Raw genomic sequence first — 20097 nt, forward strand, 5'->3', positions numbered from 1 at the left:
TTATTTGAATATTTAGGTTTTATAGCTTTCTTTTAATATTTTATGGAAGAATAATGACCATCCCTAGAGGGTTCATACTTTCAAGCAGTGCTGTAAATCTGTGTCAGGTGAACCTCCTGAAGAGTGATCAGTGTCTGCTCTCTGTTGTGTTACTGTTAATTTGCAAATTTGAGCAGAAGTTTATGGTTTTGTTCACTGAGGGAGTTATCACAGTTTTGTATTTGTGGAAGGATGCAAGCAGGATTTTTTTAAAATTTTTTTTTTGGCAGTCTATGATTCTGGTTAACATTTTCAGTTTGTTGGTATGCTCATGCTCCATATGAACGAATGGCTGAACAAACGAATAAAAGATATTGACAAGCGATGATGGTTCAGTCTCCTGCACAGTGGTTGGACTCTAGCATGAGCCCTGTCTGAACTAAACATCTGCTGTGCATGTAGGGATACCTGGCATGGCAGTGGGATCATGCTTAGCTTCCTGCCCCACCCTAACAGCGATGGGGAGTTTACTTGTAAGTGCGGAGGCCCAGGTGAAGCACCTTCCTGAGTTTCTCCTGACTCTTTCCTCCGGCGAGAACATTCCTTGTGCCCATCTACCACTGGGAATCTGGAGCGGATCCAAGCGGCTGTCGGCACATGGAGCCGGTGAGGAATTTCTGTAGAAGATATGGATGATGTAAGGAATTGAGGGGAGGTACTGTGCCGCCTGAAAAGTTTCCATAAATAAAACAAGCTCTAGAAAAGTCACAACTGTGAATTTCTGTGACTATTTTCAAGCATAGTCACTCATGAGCAAGAAGTCCAAGCACTGTAAGGATCTGAAGCTGCATCCAGGAGGGCCTCTGCTGTTCCCTTTGGAAAGGTATGCGTTCTGTGTGCAGATTTATGGGGGTGTGTTTGTTTTTTTTTTTTTTTTCAACATGAATTAAAACAAGACAGCAAATTGATTGTGGTTTTCCAAACGAGCCAATGATTTTATCATTTAGTGCGAAAGTGCACCCTCCTAAAACCCACTCTGTATTTCCAATGCCACACTTCAGGGTTATGATTTCTGAGGCTGTTCTTACATGAACTGGCAACAATTTGCAGACGTGGGATGGCATTTGGTGAGCCGATAATTAGGGAAGTTAGCCCTACCTGGACTACCACTGGTTCCATGGGAGGAAGTGGAAGGAGAAGCAAAAATCCATGATGACTGGGAAACCAGAACAAGTTATCGCAGCATTTCAAGAACCTTAACTGTCTCTGTATTGAAATTCATCTTTCTCTTCTTTAAGCACTCACAACTTTTGTGTGCATCTGACACAGTTTGTGTTCAGTTATTTTGTGCTGAATGTAGCATCTGGGCTGTGCATTGTGCGTTTTGATGCTTTGCATGCATGTATGTGCGTTCATGTAGTTCCAGACATCGCAGCAACTAGTTCCAAGCTAAGTGTGATCCAAGTGGAGGAAGTTCCACCTCTTCTATGGGCATGATCAGGCTGTTTTTCACCAAAAAGATCTTCTGAAAAGATCACCTCATTAAAGAACTTGCCACAGCCATGAAATTACATTTACACTACTGTTTAGCAGACTCTTTTCTCCAAAGTGACTTCCAATGAACTTTATGTAGTGTTATCAGGCTACACACCTTATTCACCGTGGTGACTTACACTGCTAGATACACTACCTACACTGGGTCACTCATCCATACATCAGTGGAACACACACACACTCTGTCACTCACACACTATGGGGAAACCTGAACAGCATGTATTTGGACTGTGGGAGGAAACCAGAGCACCCAGAGGAAAGCCACACAGACATGGGGAGAACACGCAAACTCCAGAGTGTAGATCAAACCTACTTTCTCTCACATCGCTCAGCACTACTCGCTGTACCACGGTGCCGAATTACTTTTATTGGGGATTAAATAAACATTTCTTTAAAATTTAGCTCTCGGTAAAATTGACCAATAAGAAAAATCTCTAAAGCAGAACTCTCAGGGCCATCAAAACAATTATTTTGATATTTTGCAGCGTCTTCTCCTTGTATGCGGTTGCATAGCTTCAGGGAAATAATAGGTCACTGTTTTGCCACTAAACTGGTTAAATGCTACAGATATTTGATTACATACCAATAGGACATGCTTCTAGTCCTCTTTTTGCATACAAAACATATTCACAAATAATAAAAATGCACCCACCTCTTATACCTATTGTGTGCAAGTCACTAACTCTGTTGGAGAAGTAAATTCCAGGAATGCTGACAATTGTTTTAAATAACACCTGTAGCGAATTGAGAGAGCGGACTCTTATTTTTGCATTTGTACTGAACCCCTGACAGTTGCACCATATACTACTTTTCTCTGTTAAGTTTTCTTTAGCTTCCCTTGCTAGTTTCTCTCTAGCTTGTCTCCTGCGTTAGTTGCTCTCGATCCCATCTAATGCCTCCGCTTATTTTTCCCCTTTCCCTCCTGCATCATCTTCTTTCCGCTGTCACGCTGGCGGGCCCACAGAAAACTCCAGAATGTTTTTACGACAACCTTTTTCACACACGAAATCGGTGTCGGCGCGCTAAGAGGCGCGGCGCTTTGGGAGCTGTTTGGGTCGTAGTTCGTAGCGCAATGCAGCTTATCAAGAGTGAACGGAGACCACAGAAAGGAAACCTTTCAGCACTGTAGCACAAGCCAACTGGCCTGAAGTCCTGTGAAGTTTTTTGAAGAACATGTTAGCAGCGACGCTAAGCAAGGGCCGTGGAAGGACTGGTGAGTGCGGTGGAAGCATTCTGGGAACAATGGTCAAAGGCCCAAGCTCGTCACTGACGTTAAGGGTCTTGAAATGCCGCGTAGGCCTCAAATATAAACTGAATGTTTGTCACCTTTTGGTTTGGATTCGTTCAGGTTGTTCTCGTAATCAGTTTTACCGGTTATAGGCGGGAACGGTGTTGGGTCCGCTACAGCCGATCCGTACGCCAGCTTAGTGGAGAACTTGTGCTGTCATTAATCGCCTACTGTACCTGAGTCTCTTGCCTCTTGCTACTTTTGTGCTGCACGATAGCTGAGTGATTATGCCTTTTTTTTTTTTTTTTTGTTGGAGACCTATTTTTAGACTTTTTTTTTTTTTTTTTTTTTTTTTTTTTGGCCACTCGGAGCAAACCTACCCAAATGCAAATGTTCAAAAGCAGTCTGCTGCCTGTGTTGCTGCACTTCCTGAATGTGCTTGAGAAACGTTTCTCCAGAAGCCTGTTGCTTGGCGACGGCCACTCCTTGTTTGTCTGTGGTTTGCCCAGGACCTTGGGGGCATTTTCAACAGTCGAAAGAGGCCAGAATCCCCCCCCCCGAGGACCCTGTCGTCATGGCCTTGCGCTTTCTTAGCTGTCGGCAAGCCCTCTGTGCCAAAGCCGAGCTGATAGTTGGTTTGTTTTGGCCTTCGAAGCTAATGTTCCGTAAGGACAATCCTGATTGGAATGGTTTCGCATTGCTCACTTTCTACGATGTTCTCATTTTTTCCACTGAACGACTTTCATTAACTCGAGTTTTGTCCGGCAAGGTCCAAGAACCACGCTTATTTGGTGGGTAAGATGGTTTGCGTGCCTCTGAGTAACGCTTACATGGTTTTGCTTTGAATATTTCTCCATGCTGAATATAGTTTCCCTTTTGCATGTGTGCTGCTTGGAAGGACTAAGCAGCTTTGTCCTCCTTCCGTCATATGACGGCGGTTCATAACTGAACAATCGGACTCATAAAAGCACAGAGCTGCTCCTCAAATATCGAACAGATGTGAGATGTGTCCTACAGCAATCCGGCTCCCCGTCATACCAGACGTCCTGGACCTCATCTCCTAATCAGCACACACTTGACCCTACTTGCAGTGTGACTGTACAAGAGAGTGTGACTCGGACCCAGCTGCTCCAGGTGTCCAAACATAATGCCCAGAGGTGAGAGGGACATAAGGTCCAAGAGGCTGGACCTGAAGGGCTGTTAAAAGATGAGCAGTTATGAGAATGGCAGCTTTTTGTCTCTTGCCAGTGTCTACATCTATCTACTTATTATATGTTACCAGGAGAAACCTTTCACTGCCTGTTTTGTTCATAAATACCCCAATGCAAACCTGAGTTTAAGATAAGCAGGTTTTTTTTTTAGTTCATATCAGCAACTTGTAAAAAAATGTTTCTTCGGATTTTTAGTTTTTTTTTTTTTTTAAGATTACGCTATGGGATGAGTAGCATTTGTTTGTAAGAACATTTTTTTTTTTTTTTTTTTTTTTTTTTTTTTTTAATTCATTATTTTAAGCATTGGTCTTATGTTACATCAGTTGGTTTGGATATCTATGTTGTTCAGACTTTCTTTGGACAATGACGGGTGTTTGGTTATGAGACAAATATTTCTCCGGTGAAAAAGCTGCTGGTTTCACATAACTGTTGATGAACTAACTGCTTCACTGCGGGTCATGAGGTTGAGGTGTATCTAGGCAGAGCACAGGTGAGTTGCTCATCGTGACATTTGACCTCGCGGGTGGTTCCTTAGGTTGCACTCTACCTACGTTGTTCTACTGGTTTTCAAGAATGACATCACCGATACCATCCCGTGACATTGGAATAACATGTAAATGAAGTGATGTCAAAACTTTCTGTTCTATTTTTGTTGGGTGGGTAATAGTCAAAAGTCCTATGACGTAAACACAGAACTTCTTTGTGAGTTCAGCAGTGGGAAAAAAAGTGATCAAGGCTTACTAAAGCGCCACCTGTTTGCTTTGTATCTGACATTATGACAGTTTTGCTGTTCATTGCCAGTGCTGTGGTCCCTGCGCTGAAAAGGCAGTGCTGTGAAATATGCTTAGTTCAGTGGTGGTAGTCATTGTGGTCAACACTCTGCATTTCCTTTTTTCTGAGTAGGTGGTCCAAAGATGTGCAGCAGGTTTGTTTTTCTGAGCAGTATTTTCCATTACCTTTTCTTAGATGTTTGTTTTTGTTACCATCACTTTCATAACTGTTAACTTGAATTTAAAAAAAAAAAGAAAAAACCCATCTTGGAAATCATGCTGATTTTCTGCCAGTTACTTTCTTTGAACCTTTTGCTTTCTCCCCTCCATCATTCAAAGAACTACCCAACTGTTGTACATGAGGCCACATTTACTTACACTATTTTGATTAAATGTATAATTTAGTCACTTTTTTTTTTCCTAGAGCAGAAGTGACTACTTCACAGCTGCTTCATACTGTCATTACATGCTTTCTTGACATTCTCTGCTCTGGCACGCCACTCTAGACTTTGTTCACTGTTTTTACACCACACATAGGCTGCATTCTGTCCTGAGCCCTTAGATTGTGTGACTGACCTGCCATATGCTCATTTTCAACTGAGGAATTTGCCTTCTGGCCATTCAGTCCCAGCCAAGGCCTGCTTAGCAGCTGAGCACTCTGAGAACCCAATAAATACCTACAATTCTTTTGTTAACCAGAATACACTGAATATTGTCTGCTGGCTGAGATGCGCCATACCGATTCGAGTTTTATTTTTCATTTCCAATAAGAAATTGTAAAGAATGCTGTTGGTTTTTATCTTGGGTTTGGGACTGAGGGTGTGTGATGCTTCCAGCTAAATTCGGGGCTTGCATTGCTCACCCTGCCCTTGCTCCAACATGCCAGCTGGGGGTATGAGTGTAAACAGGCTCCAGTATCTGGGCGAGATGGGCGGGGGCGGGGGTGGGGGAGGTGCTCATTAGGGCTGTTTAGCAAGTCTGCAGTAAGCAGCAGTGGTGCATGTTGCAGCGAGTGCACCCCCCCCCCCCCCACAAATTCTCTCTTCTCCCACCGTCATCTGTTATTTCCATGAGGGGTACACCCAGATACCTATTGCCATATTCTGGGAAAATTATTCCTTATTTATTCAGTTGGCTTTCTCATATTCTAGTTCTGCTATTGTGCAGCATGTTGGCTATCTGAAGTGCTTGAGTAACGCTTACTTTGCTAACAGTGTATTAAAATGCCTGCACTTACACTATAAGTGTAAATGTTAACATAAATGTCCCACAGGGAGTCTTTGTCTCAGCCTTTCTATGAGTTAACATGCTGTTTCTTTGCTGTCGACTTTCCAATCCATTGACATCATAGCTTATTTTTTTCTCTTTTTTTTTTTTTTGGTAATCAAAAAAACATGGACTATTAGACCTCTGTACAAAATACCAGTACTGTCGGTATCTTTCTCACAGCTCCATAGCATGTAATAGCCGTGGAAACGGGCCCAAGGAGATTCAAGAGCTGGATACTGGATAGAACCGGAGAGGTTTTCATTTTCCAGTCTGGTCTTGTACCAGATTGCCCTCATCCCAGCAGCCAAAACAACAAAAGGTATCTACAGACCCAAGCATCTGAAATATTTAAGAACGGTGGGATTTGCCCATGCTTGAGGAGGCTGCTGACTTCGCAGACCCGTGCGCGTGTGTATCGGGACCACCATTGCTGGGATTAGGGTTGTGCATCTCGGTCAGTGACGTCCCTGTCTTTTGTGCACATGTGGAGGGTGATTTTTGCCCACCCTTAGACCCTGCATCACCACCTGCTGAAGGTTTGTCGTTGAACGAAACCTGTAAACAAAAGGCTGCGATGTTCAAACCCAGCAGAGGAGCTGCTTTTGTATTTTTAAAGAGAACTTTAAAGGGGCTGGTTGTTCAATTATTATGAAGTTGAACAAGTAGTAAATGTTTTTGGTCATTTTTCATGAAACAAAAGTCAAGCGAACAATTAACATTCCTATGTGGCCTTTGTGAGGTGTGTATTTAATTTAACTTATTTTAGTAGAATGATCTTCACACTAAGGTGAGACAGTCTACCTAAATTCAGGGTTATTGTAGCAGCAGTTATAGTTCACTGTTAGGATAAACTGGCTGGAGGTCTGTATGTCACAGGATTAGGTTTAGGGTTAGGTCCAACAATGCTTCCTGTGGATGGTCATTGCCATGAGAACCTTTTTCATAGGTCAAAAAAGCCAACTAGTAGATAAATATGTTGGGGGGGGGGTAGAATATTGTGCATAAATGCTGTTTGCCTTCATAATATCTGTGTGCTCCCTTTCAATGTCATATCTCTAGACACTTTAATATGCAGCCCTTAAAAACATTGAGTGCGATGATTGCCAGGACAAACCATCTTTTTAAAATCTTTTATACATGCATAGTGGTTTATTGAGCCTTGCTTTGTAATTTCCGGTCCTCTTTTCACAATTTGCTTGTTTTCCAATCTAGGGAGCATGGCCTGACACTGCACAGTGGAAGCGCGGCAGTGGGGTGAGTGGCGGCGGAGCTACGTGTGGTTTTTTTAATCTCGTCTCCGAAGAGAATGGCGCATCTCTTGAGCAGGACTCGAGGTCCACGTGGCACAAGCGAGCTGTGCTCTCAACGCGCCGGCATCTTCCTTCGCTGCGCGTCATGATAAAACCTTGCACTCGGGGGCGGGGGACATCTGGGTGTAACTGAGGAAGAGCGATTGCCAGGAAAAAGGAAGTGACACACAGTTTCTGGTCTTATGTTTAGCTTCCGGGCGCTGGCTCTTTGCTCGTGTGTGTGTGTGTGTGTGTGTGTGTGTGTGTGTGTGTGTGTGTGTGTGTGTGTGTGTGTGTGTGTGTGTGTGTATGTGTGTGTGTAAGTGTTGAGCACGGTGTCGCGTCGGCCTCTTTCTCCATCCACATGGTAGCAGAATGAGTTCCCATCTCTGGTCGACCGGTCATGATGCTGGGTTGAGGCTGTGCACTTTCAGGATGACCTTTGGGTCGGCGAGCAGTCGCTGTTTGTTCTTTGTCTTGAGCTCAATGCCGATTCAACTGTGGAGATCAGACACTGGTGATAAAATTAAACATAGATGTTTGTTGCAGGAACTCGTCTTGGTGCTTCTGAGAACTGCAGCGAAACCACGACAGAGCTACGTGTGGGACTGGGGGTGTGTTTTGATGGTAGAAAGAGGGGACCAGCATCTGTCATTCAAACAGGAACTGGGCCCGTGGGGGGGGGGCATGGGGGGGGCGCCCGTGGGGTTCATCACTTCTCGCAACGTGCCACCGCTGAATTCGTCAGCCGAGAACCGAGAGGCCACGTCTCCTCGCCTGGTTTCCGCGAGTGCGCCGTCACGTGGCGCGACTAACGCTCGCTGACGTCTTCCCCGGCTCCGCTGCTCCCTCTTAGGCGTTTTGACGGAAGCCGCAACTTCTCATGTCCTCCGTAAACAAATTTAGATGAGGAGATTTTTAAAATTACGAAATGAAACGGCGATTACCTTTAAAATGCTTTGGATTTGTTTGTTTTTAACAGTCAATCGCCAAACGAGCTGTCCGAGAGGTTATGTAACATCCTATCGAACGAAGTGACTGGATCCTGCACTCGTGTGACCTTTTCACTGCTTGGCATCGTCTTCTCTAATGATACGTAGCGGAGACATGTTCATGAATGACAAGTATATTAGAGAGACTATATGTCCTATTGGTCTTTCCTTCTCCAAGGCAACTTGCAATGGCCTGTGCACTAAGCTACTTGCACTGATTTACCGATTTATACGGGAGGTGTACATGTATGAAATATCTGTACAGCAGTATTGTTCAGGGTGAGTACCATGCTCAAGGGTACTACAGTAGGAGGGGGATTCAAAGCCTGGACCTTCAGACTGCAAGGTGAAGGATCCAACTCTGTTCCTCCTTAGTTCCAGTGTTTGAAGGCATGCACACGGGGGGACGAAGGACGTAGAGGAGTAGTAAGAAAGTGAGGGGGAGAAGGAGAGCGCATCAGTTTCCACTCTCGCTCTAAAAGAGAAGTGCTGGTTTGACTGTGGTCTAACGGTCAGGAAGTCAGAGAAACCATGGCTCAGTGATGCGCTTCCTGCGAGTGCCAAATTCACAGGTCAGTTTGTGGTTTTTTTTTTTCTCTTCTGAAGCCTGTATTTGTTTCCTCTGTATCTTTTTTTTTTTTTTTTTTTTTTTCTTCTTCATATGAGGTGTCAGCTTCAAACACAGAGGCGCTGACATCATTCTGCTGCTCTATCTTCCTGAAAGCCGGAGAATTCGGAGCCTTAATTGTTGGCTTCTTTATTCGCTGCTTGCGAATGTGGCGACGTCTCGAGAGCGAGGCGCACGACAACGCATGAAACGCAACGCGTTCAAAATAACTCGTGTCGGAAGGATCGCTCGCAGCTCGGTGCCGCTCGTTTCTTCGCGCAGGGACATCGGCGAGTTCCCACTTTCCGCTTGATCCCGTCGCGTTGGGAGTTTCAGCGCTGCCATGTAGTTGAGGTGCAACGCTGTTTGTCAATGTGGGTCTATGGGCGTGCCTCCCTCAGTAGAAACGGTGTATCATGAGGATGTGTGGATTTGCCGTCTGAGCGCTCGGCACCCTTAGGGTAAACTGGAAAAATACAAGACCTGAGATTAAATTCCATTCATTCCTTCGAAGGCCTTCAATATGATGCCTCTCTCTAGTTTAAATTTATCGCAATCTCTCTAACAGTTCTACGTGTTGTATGGACATCAGGTTTCTGCATGTTTTGCATGCCCCCAAGAGGTGATATGTGATTTCAGTGTACCTGCAGGTCTCAAGAGATTATGGAGGTCATTTTGAAGTTCTCATATTGCCAGAAATCCTCAGGCAGAAGAAGGGTCCCATAGCTGTGTCTGCAACCTTCACGCAGAGAAACGGGAGACGGTCACACCCAGTCTGATTTGTTTTGCTTGTCCTCCCTTCTGGCTGCTGAAGTGCAAATTTTCTAGACGTGGCCTTGTCAGAAGAGCATCAGAACGAAGCTTTAAAAAGCATTGTTTTTCTGCAAGTGCAGCAGGTGGTGTTGCCTTGCAATCAAAGGACCTGCATTTAAGTCCCACCTCCCGCTGGAGTACCCTTGAACAAGGTACTTGCCCTGAAATGGAATGGTAAAAATGGCCCTTTTTTTTTTTTTTTTTAAATCAACAGATTCATTCTTAACAACTTCATATATAAATATAACACTATAAGGAGCTTCGAGCAAAGCTGTCAACTGAACAATGATTAATTTTTATTGTCAGCGTGAAAACAGTACTCTATTAAAATAAATAGCATGTACAATAATGATTTAGGGTAACAAAAACTACAAGGTTCCCTTAATGCAATTGGCACACACTCTTGTTTTGATCAAGGTAATATGAATTGAACTCTGGCATCGCACGACCGTCTTAAGTTGTACGGCGAGGCCGACTGCACGCTGCGGTGTATTCCGACTTGGCACACCTGGCAAGCTGTGCTCATGAGACAAGTAAAATGGTAATGAATTTCGGTGTAAAACTTGGCTCGCAGATGCAGTGAGAATCAAGAGTGTCAGAAACACCTAGAGACAGCTGGTAGCTTAACGGTTAGGGTTGCCTTCTTAACATCCGAAGGTTGTGGGTTTGATCCCTGCCTTAGGCTGTAGTACCCTTGAGCAAGGTAATTAGTGTAAATTACTTGTTTTTTTTTTTTTTTTTAAAAAAAAAAAGAAACTGCTTGTATAAATGAGTAAATAATCATAACCTCAACAGTGTAAACTGATTTGGAGAAAAGTGTCAGAAATGTAACGTCTCTTTATCTTGGGAAAAATATCTTTAAGCAGAGACAAGTACACAGCCCATGAAAGCATTGCCTTACATTAGAGGCCTGGATTTGGGTTAAGTGCTCTAGCTCTCAAACCACAGAGGAGCCGTACTTTCCAGCACTTCTGAGGAATTGCTTACCGCCTCTGCTGGTATCGTAATAATGAATCAACGGGTTGATTTATGCCTCCGTCACTGGAGAACAGAGATCCTCGAGCGTGACCTCCAAGGGATCTCTGGTCAGGATTTGGTTCGGAAATTCAAACGCCCAGGAACACCGGGACTGCCAGCGTGTTCCTTGACCAAGATGCCGGGAAGGAGGAGCATTGCGGGTTGCTGCTCCGACCACCGCTCACATGGCCATTAGATCATCATCTATTCCGAGAGCTCTCTTCTAAAAAACGCTGACACCACTAAGTCTGTGGTCTCACTCGGCTCTTACTGGAAGCAGTAACAAAATTCCAAGACCCTCCCTGGTTTGACTCCAAAAAATGTACTTTTGCTTATTTTTAGTAAAATAATTGGGACAATGATGTTTTGTATGGAAGTCCTGGGGAGGGTCCTTCTCCATGCCATGGTACAAAGCACTTGGAGATTTAGATGCTCAGGTGTGCTGCTCCATGGCACATGGAATGAAGGTGAATGTCCACCTAAATCAGTGGTTAAAAGGGACAATTTAATACAATTGTGTTAATATCCCCCCCCGGTACCTCGTATTTAGTGTGATCTTAGATTTTTGGTCATTGGTTTCCATTTGCGTTTCAGCATTTTCATAATCTCTTCAGTTTCCCTCTTTTAGTTTCTTTCCCCACTCTTTGTCTAATTTTTATTTTTTTTCCCTGAAGTTTTTTGAGGCCAAGGGGACTCAGCCCATAGCTATTTGATTGTGGTCAATCTCCTCCTTTCATGGTCAGTAAGTTTAACCAAGGTGACCGATGCGGAGGGGGTTTCGATGTCTCCTGGGGATGTGGGTTCTGGCTGCAGTACTTTCCAGCCGAATCTACAATCGGTAACGCGATGTCCGCCCGTCGTCACCTTTCTGCCACATGCAGCAGCAACAAGGTCTGAAAATGAGTGAGGAATAAAGGTGTGGGCTGTTTCACAACAGAGATCATGTGACAGTCGTGACAACATGCAAATGGCAACGTCATTGTCAGATGAGAGATCCCAGGGTCACTGTCACCGCTCTCTGTAGGGCCGTGCTGGTTGCTACAGTTCCTTGTGTATGGAACTCACTCACTCACTCACTCACTCACACACACTCCTGGATGGCTCTCTAGAATCCTTCAAATGTTTAAACTCAACTGTTCACCGGCTTTCATCGATCACTGCAAAGCAGGTCAACAGTTCTCATAGGATGAGCTCATAAAATTTGTAAGGTGTGTGTGTGTGTGTGTGTGTGTGTGTGTGTGTGTGTGTGTGTGTGGCTGCTGGGTTTAGAGTTTCCTTCTGCCTCTGGGGAGTATAAACTTCTGGAGAAAGGGAGCCTGGAAATTAAAGTGAAAGGCCAGGCTCATGCACTATGTTTTCTCAGATTGATGACAAGAGGAAGCTCGTGGGATGCCCCGGCCCCCTCGGCCGACGCGTAAGAGGAGTGTGATGTGACCTGGGGGTGGCGGTAAAATGACAGATCGTGGCAGGAAGATGATGCTGCCGGGGGGGGGCGCCTGTCAAGGTTGAAGCTTTGGAAAGATTGCTCGGAAAGGAACCGGGTTCCTGACTTTCCCCACACACCACAATCTGCATCCTCACCCCCTGTCGCCTCCCATCATCCCTCTGGATTGGAAGACTCTTGGCAGCTGAGGGAACCACAAGGCTCATGACGGTCTGTTCCCAGGTGCGCTGAAGAAATGGTCTGGAGCCAATCTAGATGTCCGTCCCTGGCCTGGGGATCTTGGATTTGGTTACCGCTTCCAGGGAAAGGCCTGGTCTTGTGTAATGGAAGACTGTCCAATACGCCCTTCCCTGGGAGATGTTTGAAAAGCCAATCTCACCAGCTGCCAAGGGAAGTGGTGAAAGAAAATGGGACATCATCGTGTGTGTGTATGTGGGACCACAGCGCCCCTCCCGCCAAACTCCTCCTACACGTCCCGCTCAGAAAATCCAACTTGGAATGTGTGCCGTCACTCCCAAAGGCATTTCAGCTGCAGAGGGCCACGCCTGCGAAAGGAGGGGCAGGGTGTCTCGTGAACTTCAATTTCCCCCCCCCCATTCCTGCCTCCCAGCAGCACTCAAACCACAGTAACGTTCCGTTCCCACCAGCCATCCGCATCCTTTTCGGGAGAATGCCTGTAAGGAAGCTCCTTTAGCACATGAACTGTTGCATCCCTGTGTTGGGGATCCGGCTTCTGCCCACGGGCTGCAAGCGGTGCGACTCGGCTTGTTGGGCTCTTCCAGCAGGGATCGCGGTCCCGTCCCCCCGCAGAGGTACGGGTCGGTCCTCATACCCCGCGATAAAGGAAGCGCCAGTGACACAAGACAACGGCACATCAAACATCGCCAGTCTTATCTAGCAGCCCGGAGCGGTTTCTGTGCCGCGGCTAGACGATGAACTTACCGGGCGGCCGGTGCTGAATGTCGTCTCGGCCGCGAGCGCCTACCCAAATTTGTTCGGTTTAAGCCGTACGTTCCGTGTAGTTTGTGCATTTGACTAAACCTGCGTCGCTGTGAAAGCCAAGCGGAGTTCATGCCAGTTAGAAGCGGGAATGTAATTTTGGCTCGGTGTGTTTTTCAGCAATCTAACGCTGACTCATGGAGAGAGATGGTGTTAATGTTTCCCACAGTGCTTTCCTTGAAAGTTTGGGTGCTACCAGGGTCTGAGACTACAAGCGAAACAGATAAGGCATTAGCTGGAACCCGTGTTTTCGCGTCTATGGCAGTCACACCCACACGTGTCTTTCCCAGGGGTGTTTTCAGACATCAGCCAACGCCACCGCACTGTTTCGCTTTCCCCTAAAGAGTGTGCGCTTTTCTCTTTCTTGGCAGGTTTAGAACGCCGAGGGACTCTGACCCCGTGCCGGAGAGAAGGGCTTGTTCATCGAGGACTCGCCTCGCCGCCGCCGAGCCCTTCGTCCTCGGCTGTAATACAAGTCCGCCGCGCCGAAAACGAGCAAGAAAAGGAGCGCGTTAAAGGGGGGGGAGGTGGAAAAACACCCAGTTGTCCACCGGTTCCCCTCTGCGTTTGGAAACTACCAGGCTGCTGCGCTGCCCTGTTCCTCTCTGACAAGTTTCTGGTTCTGCAGAAAGTCTCTTGAGGGGAGGGGGGGCCCTCTCTCTCTTGCTCGTTCGCTCGCTCTGTTGCCCTCTCAACCTGTCTTTCTGCACACACCCCACACGCCATGACGACTGCAGTCCAGAATGAGTTAGTCTTCGACTTTGCCAGCAATGGGATGGATGAAATCAACCAGGTAGTGTACTTACTTTGTTTTTTTTTTTTTTTTTTTTCCCTCTCCACCTCCCTTCCCTGAAAAGTCAGTTTTCTGGAAAAAAAAAAGTAACTTATTCAGTCCTGGTCAACGCTGTGTGAGCGCTGTTCAAATCTGTACTGTGATCCTGCCCGAGGGAAGACACAGCCACCTCGAGGTCGAAGTTTGGACGAACGGGAAAACGGTGCCCCTCGGTTTACACCCTGCTGCACTTCGGTTTACACCCTTGTTCTGGGCCGAAGACCAGGGCTGTGATTATGAAAGACCTTGAGGGATCTTCGGGGGTGGACAGTGAGCATAAGTCTCAGCTCTGATGCCTTTCGGTCTGCTGTTACAGGAGATGCTTGAAGCAGGGCGTTCACGGGGAGAACTGGGACACAAGTGTTAAGAGTCGCCGTGCGTGTGGTTGTGTTTCTGACCTGATGAGTTCAAACCGCCCCATACTGGCCCCACTCTCCCAGCCTCCTCCCTTACGTGACACTAAAACAGGCCTAACTTGAGAAACCTGCCCAAAGTGCAGGGAGGATGAGCCAATTCTGTGGGAAGAATACAGCCCGCTGTAGGGCCCAGTTGCCTGCGGACTGAATCCAGTCACTCCGAGAACCCGCTCATTAAGCCACTTGGTTAATTATTTGGGGTCACACAGGTATAGGGAAGATTCTCAGAGAATCCCCCCACCGCAGGTTCTACCGTTGTCTCCCAGTGGACGGCTGGTCCCCCTGAAGGCCCCGATATAGAAAAGTGCGTCTCTGTCTCGGTGGAACCCGCGGCCTCGCTGTGTCTCGCTGCACCTGTCCGCTCCACCCTGCACACGTTAATAATTAAGCCCGACAGTAGCTGGAGGGGTTACGATGCAGAAATGGTATTCAATGGGCCGAAGAGGCTCGCTGCCGACCGTTTGAACTGGGATCGGGACTCGTTCCGTTTAGGGCCCCCGAATACTGTCCTCGAGCTCCGGCCCCCTCTCGACAGGGACCTCTCTGCCCTTGCAGCCTTGTCGTGGCTTGTGGACGCCGCTTCCGCATATTCTTTGTGTAGCTCCATTGTTTCACGCCTGGGGGAATGTTGTGGGCTGGGGCTGGACAGCAGCAGGGCTCCCACAGGGCAGGTAAAGAGGAACAGGGAGACGTGGATGGAAGCGACTCTGTGAGGCTGTTATTCTCAGGGACGGGGACAGGGAACTGAGACATGCAAATTTTCCGAGATATTTATCCGTTTTCCTGCGGCGGAGCAGCCGAAAAACCGTATCAACATTATATGGAGACCATGTGTCCGTGCGGCGCGTTTCCAAAGCATTATTAATTTGATGGATGCAGCCCAGTCTTCATCGTTTTAATTTCATCTACATTCTGCTGACTTCTGTAAGCATAATGGTGTGTTTGCTGCGACGTTGCTGTGGATGTGTGACTGTCTCCACATGGGTTTCACCTTTAAATTCAGCCTATAGCATCTGAGAGGGGGGACGACTTAAATTGAGGAAGTTATGGAGACAAACCCTGAAACCACCTCCAACTGCCCAGGTGTTGCAGCGATTTGGCTCGTTGACCTCGAAAGGGAGTACTGCTTTTTTGCAGCTTTTATGCATAAGCAGGTACAAGTACCCCTTAGATGTGAACCCCTGTAAATGACACTGCGGTACGGTTATTTATGCACCTTTAAATCTGCAAAGCTGCAAATGCAACGGCTTCTAGCTGTGCGCAGATTCTACTCCGATAAGACGCTTGTCCTCCGTCTTATCGCAACGGTGACTTTTTTTTTTACATGCGCAGTTTTAAAAAATTTGTAAGATGATGATTCACTGTTTACTTGGGCCCATAAAAAAAAAAAAAAAATCACCGTTTAATTCTGACGCATAGATCAGCTGGGCTGCAAGGGGAATTTAGGATCTCACACACACACACACACACACACACACACACACACACACACACACACACACACACACACACACACACACACACACACACACACACACACACACAGAGTCAGTCAGTCAGTCACCGCTTGTCCCAAGAGGGGTCGCAGCGAGCTGGAGCCTAACCCGACAACACAGGGTGCAAGGCTGGAGGGGAGGGGACACACCCAGGACGGGATGCTAGTCTGCCGCAAGGCACCCCGAGCGGGACTGGAACCCTAGACCCACCAGAGCGGGACCCTGCCAAGCCCACTGTGTCGCCCCGCCCCCTAGGATGATATGATATTTCTATATTAAAATTTTTTTGAAACCAGGAAACGGATCAATTTATTATCTAGTGAAGCCATTCATTGAGAAGCGAAGGAAAAAAAGCTGTTGAACTGATATAGCAGACGGTGCACAAACGCAGCGCACGTGACACTATAAATTATAGTAGAAGGTATTAAGTGGCACCGCTGCTCTTCCAATGTTGCCCCTCGAGTTCAATGGAGCGCAGTTTGCTGCCATCTGCTGGCCGTAGTTTGCAACGGCACCTTCACTGGGAACTGACCTGTACTCTTCACTTCACTCATCGCATTTTATATTGATTTAAAAAACAAGTATTGAAATTTGTGCACCTGGCTGCTTGTTATGGGCTGGGAATTCTGCACTAATGTGCTCTGCTAGTGGCAAAGTAAGTCAGTGGGTAGTGTAGCGTTTAGTGCTGCTCCTTTTGGACCCAAAGGTTGCAGGTTTGAATCCCACCGCCCGCCGTAGTACTCTTGAGCAAGGTGCTGACCTGAAATTGCCCAGCTGTATAAATAGGTAAATAATTGTAGGTAACTTAAAATTGTAAGTTGCTTTGGAGATCAGTGTCAGCTGGATGAATAAACACAAGTTTTACTTATTGCTCACACGCGCTTTACACTGTGGGCTCATAGCGATCGCTAGCGGCAAGAAGATGGCTTCATTCATGTTGGCGACTTCTGTGGCCTCAGATACTCCGTTTTTACCCTCCAACATGTGACCAACATGCTGCTGTTAACGGCCCTGTTCCGACGCTGCCGTCCTGCTGCAGTGGCTTCGGTGACACTTCTGTCCACTCGTCTCCCTCCCAGCTGGACGACCCGTCGGTGTTCCCCGCGGTCATCGTGGAGCAGGTCCCCACGGCCGACCTCATGCAGGTCTACTCCGGGCTGGAGTCCGACGAGGTGTCCAACGGCATCATGGCGGACAACTCCTTGGACGTGGTCGAGGAGCAGATAATGCCGGGTGACGTTGTGCTCTCAGGTGAGGACCGGGGGGGGGGGCCGAGGGGGGCAGTGCCAGAGCAGGAGCCGTATAATTGAGGCACGGGGTCCATTAATCAAAAGCAAAATTACAAGAGCCGAGCCAGTCCCCCATTTGTCTTCTTGGAGGACGTTTTCTCCCTTGCAGGCTATTGTGGGGGCTTTTGCCAAACAAACAAATAAAAGGGCACCTGAGCCTCGAGTCGGCGCAGCCAAGCGTGCCGAGGCACCTGGTCGACGGGCACCGAACAGCAACCTGAGCTCTTGTCTGTCTGTGTAGTGGAGACGGTGGACTCGGACCCGGGGGACAACATAGAGTCGGCCGAGGCTGCGGAAGCTCTGCTCAACATGGAGTCTCCCAATAACATCCTGGACGAGCAGCGCATGAGTAAGACGCGGCGCCGGACGGGGGCTCGCCATCATTATACCTGAGGGGTGGGGTAGGGGGCAAACGCCGCTCAACTCTCTTTCTGACCCCTCTCCAGTCCACACCTACGGAAGCCTCATGGAAAATGAGCTCCCCTACATCTCGTTGAGGCCGGAGCAGCTGTCCGGAAACTGCGTGGACATGTCGCTGGACGAGGAATCGTCCGCGGATGAGACGCCCCGCAAGAACGCCGCCAAAGCGCCGAGAAAGAACAAAGGTACAGCGCTGCCGCCGCTGCCAGAGGGCAGCGTCACACTTTCTCCAACAGGCCTCTCCTCCGTGACACCCCCATCACCCCCTCACTGCGTCGTAACGGTAGTCAATGCATGTTTCCGTACCACATTTTACCATGTTGGATATAATCCAAATGCTAGCTTGTGTACTTTGTTCAAAGTCCAGGGCTTTTGGTTGGAAACGGTTAAAATCCCCTAATTTTATGGGTCGCATGGAGAGTTAATGCAGGTCACATCCTTTTGTCCTGTCCTGTCCTGCCCCGCCCACACCCCCAACAGTGCGGAAACCCAGGGCAGCGCGGTCCTGCTCCCCCATCTCCACCCCAAGCCTACCGTTGAAGAAGAGGAACAAGGAGGGGAAAGGTAGGGGAGGGGCGATTGTGATATCTCTCTCTCTCTCTCTCTCTCTCTCTCTCTCTCTCTCTCTCTCTCTTTCTTCCTCCCTGCCAGATGGAGACCCCGCTCTCCCCTCTGTCCAAGGGGGGGTCGATCCTTGGGTTCCTTAATTGATGAGGCCTCCTCGAAGTGCTGCGTTCGGCACAGACACAAAAACCGATTGCGGGGCTGCAGGGCTCTCGACGGAGTCCCGATTGCTCCACTCGTCGCCCCCATCCTCCGCTCCGCATTCGTCCGCCGCCCCGTGCGGAGCGCGCTGCCCGGCTGCACATTCATCACCGTGTCATGGCAGCTGTGACTCCGGCTTCTGTTTTTAACCGCCAGCAGTGAAACCACTCGCGCTCTTGTCGTCCGGAGCCTCGCGGTCCATTGTCAGCCCTGCAGAAGCGGTGGGGGGTGGGGGTCTGTCAGGACCGGCAGATCGATTAACATGAATTATCATGACCGGCACCGTAATTGTACTTTGTTTCTTATTTTCGCTTCTTAAACTTGACCTGTAATGGAACAAGATGCGTGGCTGGTGGTTCGTGGAGAGGCCCATCGATGGTGGTCCTCGACTTACAATGGAGCTGCGTTCTAACAAGTCGGCTTGTCGTACATCGCAACCCCCCTTACGCTGCTATATGAACCCTAAGCATATATAAACACGTACATTCTAAATATGATTCTCTTGTAATTTTTATGCTTTCTCCACCGAGGCCCGTCGGTACAGGTGTAATTGCGACTTCCGGCGGAGTTTGGTTCCAACGACCTTCTCTCAAGTCTCAAACCCCCCCCACGCTCTTATGTGTGCCTGAAGATTACATAAACGTGCTTAAATGCTACGTTGTAAAACACGATTTTCTTAACACTTTTTTTTTTTTTTTTCACTAATTTCACACATCTGAGTTAAAGTAATGCTAATATAGAAGAATAAAAATACAGCTCACTTATCTTTCCAAGGTGCTCGATTTGCACTTTCATTTCTAAATCTCGTCGTCTTTACCCTTTTCCGCGCCGTCGGAACAGTTGCCAGCCGCTGTAAATAAAATGATCCCAGATGGAATCACAAATGAAACGCGCTGTAAATAAAACGCAGTTGCCGATAGACGCGCTGACTGAGACCATAAATGGCCCTGCGGCGGTGCGGCCAGCCCATATCGCCGTATGGGTGGCCACAGATGTTACGACCAGACTTCGGGATTGAAATATAATATATAATAAAGTTTATGGGACAGGTGTCGTAAGTCAAGACCATCATAAGTTGCATACGTCCTAAATGGAGGACTGCCTGTAAGGAGTGTTTCCACCTCCCTCCCCAAACAGGTAACACCATCTACCTGTGGGAGTTCCTCCTGGCTCTCCTCCAGGACAAGAACACCTGTCCCAAGTACATCAAGTGGACGCAGAGGGAGAAGGGCATCTTCAAGCTCGTGGACTCCAAGGCTGTGTCCAAACTGTGGGGCAAGCACAAGAACAAGCCCGACATGAACTACGAGACCATGGGGAGAGCGCTCAGGTGGGCAACCTGAATGTCAGTGCCAGGTGGTGTGATTTTTTTTTTTTTTCTTTTCTTTCCGCCCTCCTCCCGTCTGCCCTACAAGTCTCCTCCGCACCTCGAAGGTACACTGACAGCTGCCTGCGGGGAAGGTCTCACTGATCATCCAGTTAGAGCTGTGCTCGCTGGCGTGGGAAGGGTATGGAATAAACTGAGTCACCAGCTCAGCGGGGGTGTGCTGGGCGCGCAAAGGATCCCGGGGTGTCATACAGAATTATGCACGTACACTGAGGTGAACATTTGCATTTATTTATTTTCCTCATGCTTTTCTCCAAAGCAACTTGAAACGCTCAGGTTCTTGGAGTTTTACCCATTTATACAGATTGGTAATTTTTACT

General features: G+C 47.7%; 1 protein-coding gene across 8 annotated transcripts in view; it reads left to right on the top strand.

The window, feature by feature from the left end:
* Window positions 1-20097, top strand: part of elf1 (E74-like ETS transcription factor 1) — a 39824-nt gene that overhangs the window by 16008 nt on the left and 3719 nt on the right. For 3 of the 8 annotated variants that reach the window (XM_029257332.1, XM_029257329.1, XM_029257335.1), the window contains 6 exons: window positions 13544-13965; window positions 16996-17167; window positions 17447-17554; window positions 17652-17810; window positions 18106-18189; window positions 19528-19720. In XM_029257332.1, the coding sequence (XP_029113165.1) occupies window positions 13897-13965; window positions 16996-17167; window positions 17447-17554; window positions 17652-17810; window positions 18106-18189; window positions 19528-19720 (785 nt within the window). In that variant the 5' untranslated portion in view covers window positions 13544-13896. Of the gene's footprint in view, window positions 1-73; window positions 863-2625; window positions 2747-7245; window positions 7266-12461; window positions 12986-13543; window positions 13966-16995; window positions 17168-17446; window positions 17555-17651; window positions 17811-18105; window positions 18190-19527; window positions 19721-20097 lie in introns of those variants that run through there. The other 5 variants (XM_029257331.1, XM_029257330.1, XM_029257333.1 and 2 more) reach the window with 5 other exon arrangements.

This window comes from Scleropages formosus, chromosome 13, assembly GCF_900964775.1.
Source record: "Scleropages formosus chromosome 13, fSclFor1.1, whole genome shotgun sequence".
NCBI lineage: Eukaryota > Metazoa > Chordata > Actinopteri > Osteoglossiformes > Osteoglossidae > Scleropages > Scleropages formosus.